This window comes from Taudactylus pleione, unplaced genomic scaffold (genome assembly GCF_031769625.1).
Source record: "Taudactylus pleione unplaced genomic scaffold, aTauple2 ptg000434l, whole genome shotgun sequence".
Taxonomy (NCBI): domain Eukaryota; kingdom Metazoa; phylum Chordata; class Amphibia; order Anura; family Myobatrachidae; genus Taudactylus; species Taudactylus pleione.
The window spans coordinates 6,111,222-6,125,711 of NW_028284836.1; the positions used below are offsets into that span (position 1 = coordinate 6,111,222).

At 49.3% G+C, this 14,490-nt stretch overlaps 1 protein-coding gene across 2 annotated transcripts in view; it reads right to left on the minus strand.

The window, feature by feature from the left end:
- The window catches only part of ADCY3 (adenylate cyclase 3), a 219,802-nt gene that overhangs the window by 159,498 nt on the left and 45,814 nt on the right, over window positions 1-14,490 (minus strand). For both annotated transcript variants that reach the window (XM_088447575.1, XM_088447574.1), the window contains exon 2: window positions 2,600-2,749. In XM_088447575.1, the coding sequence (XP_088303701.1) occupies window positions 2,600-2,749 (150 nt within the window). The remainder of the gene's footprint in view (window positions 1-2,599; window positions 2,750-14,490) is intronic.

A 14,490-nucleotide genomic window follows, 5' to 3' on the forward strand; every position in this document is an offset into this window, starting at 1 on the left:
CTAAGGGCCTGACTCAGCAGTGCACTAGTGGTTATCAGGAATCTGCGCATGTATCTAAGGGCCTGATTCAGCAGCGCACTAGTGGTTATCAGGAATCTGCGCATGCGTCTAAGGACCTGATTCAGCAGCGCACTAGTGGTTATCGGGAATCTGCGCATGTATCTAAGGGCCTGATTCAGCAGCGCACTAGTGGTTATCAGGAATCTGTGCATGTGCAGAATTGTACGCAGCCCCAGCTAAGCCTCTGCCTGATAGAAAGGCAGAGGCGTTTGTGGGGCAGTGTAGGGGTGGGGGTGACCTGCGATCCCGGAAATTGGGGCGTGTTGCACCCGTTTCCGGGAGTGGTGAGGGCCAGGGGCTGCGTAATAAGAAAGAGAATCTGCCCCTAGCATGAGTCAAGTACAAGATTCCATGGTGCAACCGATAGTTGCGTCTAGACACTGACAGTAGGCGATCCAGTCCTTGCACATACAGACGCACGCATGTACTGTACACCAGGGGAAGGACTTGTAGCGGCATTAACGTACAGTCACAAACGCAAGCAGCTACGCCAGTCTCAGAATCAGCTCCTTCTGTCCTTCATGCAGGTGATATATATGTGTGTGTATGTATGTATGTATGCCATGCATGTGTGTGTGTGTGTATGTATGTATGTTACCAGTATGCCATGCATGTGTGTATGTATGTATGTTAACTGTATGCCATGCATGTGTGTATGTATGTATGTTACCTGTATGTGAGTATGTATGTATGTTACCTCTATGTCATGCATGTCTGTATATATGTTACATGTATGCCATGCATGTGTGTGTGTGTATGCATGTATGTTACCTGTATGCCATTCATGTGTGTATGTATATATGTATGTTACCTGTATGCCATGCATGTGTATGTATGTATGTATGTTACCTGTATGCCATGTATGTATGTATGTAACCTGTATGCCATGCATGTGTGTGTCTATGTATTTTACCTGTATACCATGCATGTGTGTATGTATGTATGTTACCTCTATGCCATGCATGTGTGTGTATGTTGCCTGTATGCCATGCATGTGTGTATGTATGTTACCTCTATGCCATGCATGTGTGTGTATGTATGTTGCCTGTATGCCATGCATGTGTGTGTATGTATGTTACCTCTATGCAATGCATGTGTGTGTATGTATGTTGCCTGTGTGCCATGCATGTGTGTACAGTATGTATAGTATACAAAACAAGTTAGCACTCCCCTCAAAAATCCACAACTGACGAGGTGCTCACTCCAAAATTACCAGCCCCAAACTGAACTGGCTCTTAAATAGTTCCAATAACCGGAGGGCACTCACTTTCAAAAATAGAAAAACTTTTATTGCACTACATGAACTTAGGGCCTGATTCAGAGCCGGACGCAAATAGCGCTCGCTCGTCCTGTAAATAGGGGTGGCTATTCAAATGAACCGTTCGCTGTTTGCGGTCTGTTGACGCCTCTAGGTCTGAACGAGCGTACAAAACTTGCGGTCGTTTTTTGGGAAACCTGGCCGCTCGCATCCTACGTCATGTCCGCTATTTATTAGATTAATCGAGTACATCGAACAGGGTATTAACTGCTCGCTGTTCTTGTGGTTGGTTTTTGCTACCACAATTTTGCGAGCAGTTCTGGCTTAAAAAAAACCCAGTGACGTGGTCAATGACGCTGCTGTTTTAAATATGCACACCCATAAAACGCCCGTTTTGACCTTTAAGCACGCCTGCGATCGGATCTCCACTCCCCGTTTTCAAGCACCTTTCCCTGTTACCACCCACATACGCCTCATTCTGTCACTCAAATTAGCAGGCATTCGCTATTTTGCGAGCACATGAATTTCGGCCGCACTGACTGGTTCGCGCATGCGTATAACGATCCGTATGCATGCGCAGTTGCGCAAACATCGCTCGGAGCGAACGAGCTGCCACTTACGAGTGGCTCTGAATCAGGCCCTTAGTCCATATTTGTTCAAAAATAATGTTCCAATGTGATCAATCGACTCTTCATCACCACCCAATACATAGTAATCGGCTTAAGCCTCCTTGCATAACTAAATGTGGCAGCCATCAGGCTGTTCCATAGTCACCCACGTTCAGTACATGTCATAATCGCATATATAATAGATGTCTGTCGACCTCGGTCCCCCAATCTCCGGACCTTTTAAAAGACCAGCATCAAGACATCACTACTCCATGCGTACGGAGAACAACGCCACATTGTATGTATAGTATGTATGTTACCTGTATGCCATGCATGTGTGTATGTATGTATGTTACCTGTATGCCATGTATGTGTGCATGTATGTATGTTACCTGTATGCCATGCATGTGCGTGTGTGAACTGTGCGATGATGATTTTTTTTATGTCTGAGAAAAGCAGGGGGTGGGATCCATTGGGGAATATTAATAGAAAACAAACCATGATTAGAGAACCAGAGACTAATATTTCCATACCATTCGGTTTCCTTGCCTCTATCTATATACAGAGAGAAAGAGACGTCATGGCAGCTCCTACTCAGCAGAGACTGAGACTGTGTATAACGCTGGCAGACATTTCCTGTGTATGACGCTGGCATGGGTATAACAGCCCTTACCTGCTGCTGGCTTTGTTCTTCTAGATTGAGTTTGACCTCCAGAGACTGACGAGCTTCGAGAAAGGCTTTCCGGTGCTTACGGTCCGCCATGTAGTAGGACATGATACCGACGGCGATTGTACACAGGTAGATGGCTATGTTGGACAGGACCTTCGGAGAGAAGAAATAACAGTTATTCATCAAGAAAACATATAATTCAAGCAATTAAAAAATAATTGTTACATGATATTTTGCATAGGAGTTGATGGAAATCCTGTGTTATATGAATATCAATGCAAATTTACTTTTCTCACTTCACACAAATTAAGTTTAAAGACGAAATAGAAATGACTTACAATAAAAACACTCTGACTGCTAGAGAATTGCTACGAGCTAATGCTTGTTGCTGAAGTAACGCGGTGTGTAGTACCTCCTCACAGACTGCAGGTGGTGCTGCTTGCTATAGACTTTAGGCCTAATTTAGCGGAGTGGAGGACCTCGCCGGAGGGGTGAGTATTGATAAATACTAGTGGCATTTTCATTTGCATACTATCACTGTGATACTAAACGGAAAATGTCGTTGGTATTAACCTTTGTTCTTCAATGCGATAATCCGATAATGGACGCAATGACAATCTTTACACAGTTGAACGACTATCGTCAATTTGCGCCTGAGTCACACTGCAAATGTGTCAAGTTACATCCCTGTAGCGGTCGCAGCGACTATTTTCCCGCAGTGATTGACAGTCTGGGAGCATTTGGGGGAAGTAATGGGGGAGTGTTGGCAAAAAAGCAGACGTGTTGCTCCTGCTTTAGAGGTATGTCGGAGACTGCGATCCCGTATGCAGAAAACTTGGCACCAACATCTCAGTTCCCGCGGACATTCGGCGCCACCATAGGATTACTCAGAATACCGATTATCGAAGTATCGGCGACCGATGCCGAGTCTTTATACGTAGATACTTGGATTTGTAAAGCCGCCGGTGGGCGTCTCAACACACATCTAGGCGGCTGCCACATTGCATTATCTCGCACTGGAAATGTGTACAGAGAAGCGTCCGTCTCTGAATCAGGCCCTTTGTTAGTGCTGTCTAAAAACTGTAAAACTTAAATTAGTGGCGACAGCCGCGAGGTGCTGGCATTCCGACCGTTTCAACACCTCGTAACCACCAACATTGCAGATCTGGCACCCCAGGAAAATCTGCAATGTTGTTGTAGCATCATAATCGGTGATGTGCGCAGCTATCGCCACTTATCGGTTAGGTGATACTGGTCCGGACCAGTAAGGGGTAAGTTACCGGTTTGTTTGCCAGTCTTAGATAATATGTGCATGGCAGACATGGGCACGGAGGGGTAATGCCGGTTGTAGAACTACTGAAAAGGGAACGGTGTGTACTTAGGGCCTGATTCAGAGCCGCTCGTAAGCGGCCACTCGTTCGCTCCGAGCGATGTTCCCACATCTGCGCATGCGTATGGGTCGTAATGCGTAGGTTAATGCCATCTTAGATAGCGTTAGCAGCCGGGGGGGCCAAGTTCCTGAATTGCTTCATATTCTCGAGTTTGGTGAATCCAACACGCAGCCCTTATACAGTAGAAACTTATAGGGGGAGTTGGAAATAGAGGGAGCGCTCCAGACCCTCCTTCCTAAATCCTGGGGATCCTTAATATTCTCCAAATAGTCTTTAAAAAATATTATTATTATCATTTATTTATATGGCGCCACAAGTGTTCCGCAGCGCCTTACACAGTACATAAACTAATAAGTAACCAGCGTCTTACAATACAATACAAAGCAGGAGACGGACATGGATAATAAACATTGCTATATTAGGGACCTTTACACCCACATAAGCAGCCGAGTGTTAGTTGCCCGAGTGGGGAGTAAGAGATAAATGAAAATACAGTAGGGCGAAGCACAAGAGGGTAGAGGGCCCTGCTCGAAAGAGCTTACATTCTAAAAGGGAGGGGCAGACAAACAGGGGTGACACAGATGCCCCAAAGTCTTTAATATATTTGAGGCTAATGCAGAGTTGGAGGTAATTTGCTCTATATCGCGACTCGCGAGCATAAAATGTGTCTGGAAATAAGGCTCGCTGCGCAGAGCTGGCTATATTATATACAGGATGCGCCCAGCTGTGTATAGGAAGCGGCTGTGCCTGGTTTACTGCTGGAGTACACAGTATTATCTGCACCTGGTTTATGCCAGGAGATGTGACAGATCACTGATCGCTATGGGGCTGTTGCACTACGCCAGTTTGTATAGCGCAACTTACGTGAAATCGCTCAGCGCAAGCCCGGATATGCGGATGCACTCATCATACAGTATGCGCCAACACAGATATAGGTGATCCTGGCACTGGCGCACACCTGTACCTGGACAGGAGGGAGGGAAGGGTCCAGGGCCGTAACTAGGGCAGTGCGACCAGTGCCATGGCACAGGGCACCGCAGGGCAGGGGGCGCTGTTTGGGCCTGTCACTTTTTCGGTTTATTATTCTCACTTGTAGCTTCCTCTTCTTTTATCCCCAGCATCTCCTGGCCTCCCCTATCTCTTCCCTGGCCCCAGCATCTCCTGGCCTCCCCTATTTCTTCCCTGGCCCCAGCATCTCCTGGCCTCCCCTATCTCTTCCCTGGCCCCAGCATCTCCTGGCCTCCCCTAGCTCTTTCCTGGCCCCAGCATCTCCTGGCCTCCCCTATCTCTTCCCTGGCCCCAGCATCTCCTGGCCTCCCCTATCTCTTCCCTGGCCCCAGCATCTCCTGGCCTCCCCTATTTCTTCCCTGGCCCCAGCATCTCCTGGCCTCCCCTATCTCTTCCCTGGCCCCAGCATCTCCTGGCCTCCCCTATCTCTTCCCTGGCCCCAGCATCTCCTGGCCTCCCCTATCTCTTCCCTGGCCCAAGCATCTCCTGGCCTCCCCTATCTCTTCCCTGGCCCCAGCATCTCCTGGCCTCCCCTATTTCTTCCCTGGCCCCAGCATCTCCTGGCCTCCCCTATTTCTTCCCTGGCCCCAGCATCTCCTGGCCTCCCCTATCTCTTCCCTGGCCCCAGCATCTCCTGGCCTCTCCTATCTCTTCCCTGGCCCCAGCCTCTCCTGGCCTCCCCTATCTCTTCCCTGGCCCCAGCCTCTCCTGGCCTCCCCTATCTCTTCCCTGGCCCCAGCCTCTCCTGGCCTCCCCTATCTCTTCCCTGGCCCCAGCCTCTCCTGGCCTCCCCTATCTCTTCCCTGGCCCCAGCATCTCCTGGCCTCCCCTATTTCTTCCATGGCCCCAGCATCTCCTGGCCTCCCCTATCTTTTCCCTGGCCCCAGCATCTCCTGGCCTCCCCTATCTCTTCCCTGGCCCCAGCATCTCCTGGCCTCCCTTATCTCTTCCCTGGCCCCAGCATCTCCTGGCCTCCCCTATCTCTTCCCTGGCCCCAGCATCTCCTGGCCTCCCCTATCTCTTCCCTGGCCCCAGCATCTCCTGGCCTCCCCTATCTCTTCCCTGGCCCCAGCATCTCCTGGCCTCCCCTATCTCTTCCCTGGCCCCAGCATCTCCTGGCCTCCCTTATTTCTTCCCTGGCCCCAGCATCTCCTGGCCTCCCCTATCTCTTCCCTGGCCCCAGCATCTCCTGGCCTCCCCTATCTCGTCCCTGGCCCCAGCATCTCCTGGCCTCCCCTATCTCTTCCCTGGCCCCAGCATCTCCTGGCCTCCCCTATCTCTTCCCTGGCCCCAGCATCTCCTGGCCTCCCCTATCTCTTCCCTGGCCCTTCCCCATGAGGCCATGGCCCTTTTTCAGGTGCATTATCTTATGTCCCTATTTAAAAACTAAAGGGGGGGGGGGGGGCGGTGGGGGCACCAATGCTCTTTCTGGCACAGGGCACCAAAAAGTCTAGTTACGGCTCTGGATGGGGCAGTCTATCATAGGCCAGGCACAGTAAGGGCACAGATACACCTAACCAAGTCGTATCATTTGCAGGTGGCTGAGCGCAGGGGCAAATACACACTAATGTAGTATGACAGTCGCCAGCGAACAGCTTCTGATTGGCTGGTTGCAGATTCACTGCTGACGCTAAAAGCTGCTTTCTTCATTGCTCATGCATACAGTACATTATGTTCCGTGTACACGTCTTAGCAAACCATGACTTACATCTGACGTGCTAGAGGGCCGTTTATGTTTTATTGAAGCCTAATAATTGAGAATGCGGATTTCGCAGGAAAAGCAAAAAACCTAAAACATGGACGTAGGCATTTTTTTGTGAAGTAATTTAACCCTACGATTTGGGGCGCAATTGTGGACAACGTTGAATCATCCTCCCAGTGTTCACTCAAATGGGTGGGGCAAGTTGACACCACCCCACCCACTTTTATACATTCTAACATACAGTACGCCCATGGCAGGACAAGGGGCTGTGGCCATTGCGTAATGGGGCGTGGCTACACCATGGCGAGCATTTATTTTATTTTTTTTAAATTCCAAAGAGCAAAATCCCCCGAACTCCCCCAGGTATGATTGTGGGACTGCGGGAAAGTTCCTAACAATGACAATTGTCCTGCAAAACGTGGGAAGGTTGGGAGGTTTGCAGTTTACTTCACTTTGGGGAGAATTGCTTGTGCTCCCAGGCAGTGTTGGACTGGGGCGTTAAGAGCCCACCGGGGGAATGCAGTGGAGGGGCCCATGCTAAAGGGGTGTAACCAGCCACCACAGGGACTTGGTTAACCATTAGAGACTGCATGGTGTGGGCCCCTTTATAAATACTAATTTGTGATAATGTACCAGATTGATACCGACAATCCTTTGTAATGATACACCATAATCCTGGGAATTCAGTATAATGTAACATATGAAGAGGCTGGAACCTGACCCTAGAGGAGGGGGTGGGGACCTCGGGCAGTGGGGCCCTCCGGGGATTTCCCCTGTACCCCTGTGGGCCAGTCTGACCCTGCTCCCAGGAGTCCCTGAGGTCACCTGACAACCCAGGAGTCACCCTGACGTTCCTGGGAGAATAGGCCGCTATGGTTTCAGGTGAACCAATACTGTTGTGTTCTGATGAATATTAGTACAGCCCGTACAATGACCGATCCCCTTTAACACTCTCCCTGTGCCGCCTTACATCTCTCTTGTGTACACTTGTTCTCTCTTTTGTTACATTGCATGCGACCATATAGAGATTTGTGTCCTGTCTTCCCATAAAAGGTCGGAAATAATAGACAGAATTCCTGACATTCCAGAAAGATGATTTTGTATGTGAGGATGGGGCAGGAATCAGTCTGTGTATACGGGAGTTACTCCGACATGTCTGTAACTTGGCTTCCATGAAAACCACTGACACACGCACCTACAAACACCAGGATACGTAACAATTGCCTATAAATTAAACTCCAATTACAATCCCGGTATAATCAGCTCCCAAAACTGTTCTATTTTAGCAAATGTTATAAAAAAAATTTTATTTTTTATTTTTACACAATTTTTTTTAACGTGGAGATAAGTGTCCTCTTGTCCCGCGCACACTGGCGGCAGCCATCTTATGGCCATGAGAACCTAGGAACCAGTGACATAAGTGAGGCATGAGGCACTGGATTCAAAACAACTTGTCACATTTGGTTGTAGTAGTCGTTGTGCCTCCGTAAGGGGCCTGATTATCACAATTCGCATCTCAGATGCGGATGGGATGTGATAAATCCCATACCGCTACCCCCCTTCCTTAACTGGGTTTACAACACACATCAGATGACCAGGGTCACAGAGCAGGGGTCAGGAGATCAGCTGACCGATCACCGATCCCTGGGTGCAGAGTAAGTGTTTCTTTTTTCTATTTTAAGCAGTTTTTTTTTTCTTAGCTTGTGGTCTATTATTTAGGCATTATTATCACCAGGCTTCTTAGGCCTAAATGCAATTAAATAGTTAAAATGTAAACACAAACTGCTCCCCCCCCCCTTCCAAATCCATAACCAGCCCATGACCCTTCAGCCTGGGCAGGTACAGGAAAATTTTGTGAAAAACTGGTGTGGGAATACCCCCTATTTTCCTATAACCAGCACCGGGCTGAACACAGCATGGGGTCCCCCGTGGCATAATTTAAACCAGCCCCAATCAGTCAGCCCAGGGCTGGTTGATCCTCGGGAATAGGGACCCCATTTTATGAGAATTGCCAGCCCTGGGCTGACCAGACTGGTGCTGGTTTATATTATGGCAAGGGGACACCACGCTGTGTAGTGTAATCCCCCCAGTTGGTTCAGCCCAGTGCTGGTTATAGGAATATATGGGGGACTCCTCGATGTTCCTGTACAAGACCGGGCTGAAAGGTTTAGGACTGGTTATGGACTTAGCGGTGGGGGGGGCACAGTTTTTTAATTTTTACTTTTTAATTCCTTTTAAGCCTAAGGAGCCTGCACAGGTCATCATAGTGATCTGTGCAGGGCTTCTTTTTTGGAGGTGGTTAAACTTCTATTTACAGTTCAAAATTGAAGGCATTTAAAAGTGCAAAATCCGACTGACATTGATGTCGGGTTTCACTTGAAGTTGAAGCCTGACGGATTACAAATTAGCGGATTTTGACGCCCAAAATGCTTACTCTGTCAGTCATTTTTAAATTGATTTAAAATCGTTCTAAAACCAACCTTTAGTAAATGTGCCCCCTATGAGACTCATCCAGGTCCATATCCATATGCTAATGGTATGCTAGTGCGACGATATAAACATTGCGATGCATACACAGCGCCCTGCTCCATCTTGTTTTCCTGCAGCAAGTACAGCAGTTATCACTAGTATCAGCACTTACTTCATGCTGGGTGCAAGGATCTGGTCTGGTCCCCTTTAGCATAGGCAAAACTCAGAATATTGCGTAACTCTGGCTACATGCCCTCTGTACGCCATCCGCACGCCCTCTGTACGCCCACATGACTGATCTCATCCGTCCACTTGACACCATAAAACCCTCGTTGAAATATGGGCTGTGCTACTGCGCTACCTCTATAAAAGCTACTTACTTGAAGCATTCTATCTTACCAAGATGGCGGCGAGAGGGGGATACTGTGAGCCCCTCAGCCCAGCGCAGATCCAGGGGGGGGGCGCGATCAGGATGATTGCTCCCCCCCTACAGGCAGAGGAGACTGAGCAGCCTAACTTTGCAGCCCAGAACACAGCAGCGTGTGCTGGGCTGCTCAGCTGGCAGGAAGGAGCGGCGTTGGACCCGGGCCTCTGCCGTGCCCCTCCAGCAAGCCCAGGCCTGGGTAATTAGTACCCGCTCCCCCACTCGGCGCCCCTGAGTACCTGGACTGTTTAGTGTAACTGGAATTCTGCTGGTGTTGCTATCTTAGTCTGCATACCACTGCCAAATAGCGCATACAGATCAGCACGTTTCACGTATGCAGAGAAACGGGCGCTATCCGCCCAGCTCAGGATCCCATGGAGATAGGTAGAGGTGTGTATGTTCGCCGCAGCGCTAAAGTTCGATACATGTGGCCGCGGGCGGACCTTCGTGTGACTCAGAGTCAGGACCCATAATAAAAAACAGCAAGTAATTATCAAACAATGCCACCGCAGAAAATGCTATTGAGGCTAATCCTGTTTTATGGGTTCAGACATATTAAACCAGCATGTGCCTGTTTTTTTTTCCCCGAATCTGCTCTGACAAGTACAATACGGTGCCAGAATAACCAGTGCAGGACACACTTTGTGCAGGAGAAGAAATATTCCTGGGACTTTGGGCCTCAGACATGGACGCAGCAGTAACAGCCGCTGAGTCTGTGCACGCAGCGACTGTACTGAGATATGCAACAGCAACGGGAGGCGTATTTGTAGGTGCAGCATCAGATCAACTGCGTGAGCATTGGACATTTACGCTCAGGTTACTTAGGTTGTCCGGTGGAATCGCGCTTCTGGGGCCAGGGAAGCTGCGTCTATGGACACAACTACTGGCTTTAGCATGCCCAGAAAACAGGGTAGACACGCCCGTGCTTCCTGTCGCCTCCACCAAACGTCAGCAGCATTGTCAGTCAGTCATGCTGCGCCTTTTGGGACACTGCAAGCGACACGGCAGCCCCAGCTCTGCACATGTGCCTCGTGACTTTTGCACATGCACAGATCTAAAAACATCGGAGACGTACATAAAACATCGGGTTTACGCCTATCTCTCAATCAGGCCTTTCATTCTATGCTGCACAGGAGATCTACTAACACCCCAAAACGAGATCTCATATAGGAAAAAAAAACTGAGGTTGCAGTCATTTGAGCTACTGTGACATCACCGGCCCCAGCAGTATAAATCCACCAATCCACACAGAACATTTCTGCATAGCACGTCTCAGTCACACTGTGTCTGCTCTGGCAGAGAGAATGATGGACATATATGTAGTTATGTATAGAGACCCACAGTTGGATACATTTGAAAGGGGTTGGGGGATCTGGACCGCACCGGGTAATACCATCAGGGGGGGGGGCTCTGCTATTTTGCTGTCATTCCCACTGATGGTGCCAACGAGCAGTGGTGACACTGCCCAGGAATCAGCGGTCAGGCCCCCAAAAACTTATACGCCAGGGGGTGTGGCCTCACTGACATGAGGCGATGCCCCCTTTGGCACGATCATGAAGTCGACAGTGGCGCACGGGGTGACACCAACCCGAGTGACGCCACTGTTAAGACCCCAGTTATTTTTTCTGTATTATCCGTACTCAGCCTTCGCTATGTACTGTTAGTGGCATGGCGCACAGGATCATATAGGCGGACAGTCAAGGATTAGGGGAAAATGCCATAAAGCAGACACAAAAATTTATTCCAAGTTCCGGCTTAGAATAACAAATTAGCAGATATTTACGAGGGCTTTACCCGGGCCCTTCATTAGTGTAATTAGGGGCCGCTGTGCATACTGAGGACGGGGGTGGGTTAATCCTCTTAAACTTTTGGAACATTGGCCCTGATTCAGAGCCGGATGCTCTGACCAGAGCGCTCGCTCTGAATCAGGGCCCTCCTCCATTAATATGGAGCGTCCTCCTGGACGCTTGTATAGCTGTGGGTCACCACCCACAGCATATACGAGCGTGCAAAAAGATGGTCGCGATGGTCTTGACCATCGTGACCATCGGACTTGCGAGGGAAACCCTGCGGTCGTGTTTCCTAGCCGCAAGGCCAGGAGTGATTTTGGCTCTATCAGAGCCAAAATCACTCCCACTGACATCACTAGTGATGTCAGTGGGGCCAGCTTCAGACGGTAGGCGTTCCCATGGGAACGCCTCCGTCTGGCAGGCACGCCCACCAAAGGGGGCGTGCTGTCAATCAACATCGACAGCACGCCCCCTTTGGTGCGAGACCCGTAGCGATGGAAAGTCCTTCGCTCGCCGGGTCTCGCGCATGTGCACGACGGAGCTCTCTCCGTTGTGCGCATGTGCAGTGGGGACCATTGACCCACGAGCGTACTGCCGCTCGCGAGTGGGTCTGAATGACCCCCATTGTTATTATTATTTGCATCAGCGCAGTATATGCTTCAGTTTGATTGAGAGCCTGTAGAAAAAATAATCTTTTGACGTTTCATCAATATCTGTGCCTTAAATATTACAGATAATTGTTGTGATTACTCATTGCTCAGTGAATGTTGCCATATCTATGAGAAATCCCAGCACACTTTCTCTGTCAGTGAATGTCGCAGCACAATCCTATCTTATGTAAATATACAGGGGCCTATTTGTCATTAGGAGCCGACAGCGACGAAAACAATGATTTTATTTGTCTCCCCCCCAAAATAAAACGTAATTTATCCTCAGAACTGATTGTATACAATATATATCAGAGGCGTATTAAGAGAGGAGTGGGCCAGTGTGCAGCAGTCTCCGTAGGAGCCCCCTCCTCTCTAGCTGGCAGCTGTGCAGAGTCTACTGTGCATGCGCAAATCTCCGGGGAAATGGGGCGGCGGCCATTTTCCCAGTGATTTTTTTTCCTATTGCAAATGCAGGAAACGCCAGGAAAATACCCGCTGCACCGTTTTCCCGTGCAGCACTGCTGACACGGGACTCAAGAGAGGTGAGTATTGAAGAAATGGGTGCAGGGTGTGCGCCATACATACGACATAGTAATAGTGCACCGATCGAGATCCTTGGTACAAGTATCCGCAGCTTGTTTCATTAGCAGCACAAAAATAATCAAAACATAGAAGTAAACCCTGGCCTGTCCAGCTCTAACTAAACAAAATGATTCCCTCTTTCAAAGTGGAAGGACCTAATGTCCCTCTCTCCACAGATCTCTGACCTGTTCCCCAGGCAGTGAGAGACTGACATACCCTATATCAACCTCTCACAGGTGGCCTAGCAATGAATCAGGGCCGTAACTAGGGGTGTGCGAGCGTTGCCAGCGCACAAAGCGCAGGCCTCTGTGGGTGGCACTGTCGCTGCCCCATGGCCCTTGCTTCTGGCTAGCAAGGTGCCTGGAACGGCACCCTGCATCCAGTATCACTGCGACAGTGCCACCCGGAGCATCCTTTGGATGCTCCAGACATGCACACTGCAGTCTGTACAGTCTTTCGGAGCATTCTGAGGATGCTTCGGGCAGTGCTGCACTTCCCGGCGCTGGTGGTCCCCTCTGCGCAACACCATGATGTCATGCGCTTAGGGGGCGGGGACAGCACAGGATGCTCTGAAGTCCTGTTATGGCATCACAATCAAGGCTTCTAATCAGCTACCAGACAGAAGCTAGAAACCTGGGGCATATATATCTCCCCTTAACGTTTCCAGTATTTTTGGCACTATATATCGCTCCCATTTTCTGGGAGTGTCAAGGCCAGGGTCTGCATCTTCCCACGCAGATTTCCTGGCCACGGCTGAACAGTACCATGGCCCATTCTGAGTAAGCTTAAGCTTAGTCAGATGGGCGATGACTGTGGCCATCGGGATCGTTTTCGGACACAGCACTCGGATGCTGTTAGGGAGCACTTTTTGATCTTAGACACCTTTTGCAGCATTAGAATATTTTCTCATGAGAATGGCGTACAATTCTGAATCAGACCCTAGAACAGTAAGAGTTAGTCTCGCACTTTGTTGGGAGTTGCTGGAGCAGTTCTGTGCCGTTCACCCGTTTTTTCTATCCCTTTGCATCAAATGCAGGAAAAAAAAAATAGGATCCCTTTGGGCAGGGGTTTTGCAGTGCGATACAGTGGTGAGCAATAAATAGGTGTGGTACTACAAACATCATCAGGTTCTGGCAGCCATGGGTATGCTGGTACTGGTAGTTCTACAAGCACAATTTTATTTTGAACCAGGGGCATATCTATAATGGGTGCAGGGTGTGCCAAGTACACAGGCCCAGGGGGGCCCACACAGCACACCCATATTTTCACATAATTACCGCACAGGGGTCCTGCGTTGGGTGTCTTTCCCGGCATTTTGTGCACGTGCAGTGAGGAAATCGTTGGGAAAATGGTGGCTGCGCCATTTTCCCGGTGACTGCAACATGCGCAGTAGACTCTGGGTACAGACTGCTGCCAGCCGCTGGGGAGAGAGGAGGGGGCCCCGGACGGGAAATGCACACGGGCCCCCTCCTCTCTTAATACGCCCCTGTTTTGAACTGATATTATATATTAGTTATTTATATAGCGCTCACATATCCCGCAGCGCTTTACAGAGAATATTTGTCATTGACGTCAGTCTCTGCCTCAGTGGACCTTTACAATCTATTAGGGGGAGATGTATCAAACCTTGGAGAGAGATGAGGTGGAGAGGGATAAACTATCAACCAATCAGCTCCCTGCTGTCACGTTACAGGCTGTGTTTGAAAAATGACAGTTAGGAGCTGATTGGTTGGTACTTTATCTCTCTACACTTTCTCTCTCTCCATGGCTCGATGCACCTCCTCGTAGATTCCTTATCACTTACACACACTAAGGTTCATTTTTTTCCTGCAAGGAGCCAATCGACTGCCCGGCGTTATTTTCAGAAGCGTATGCGGG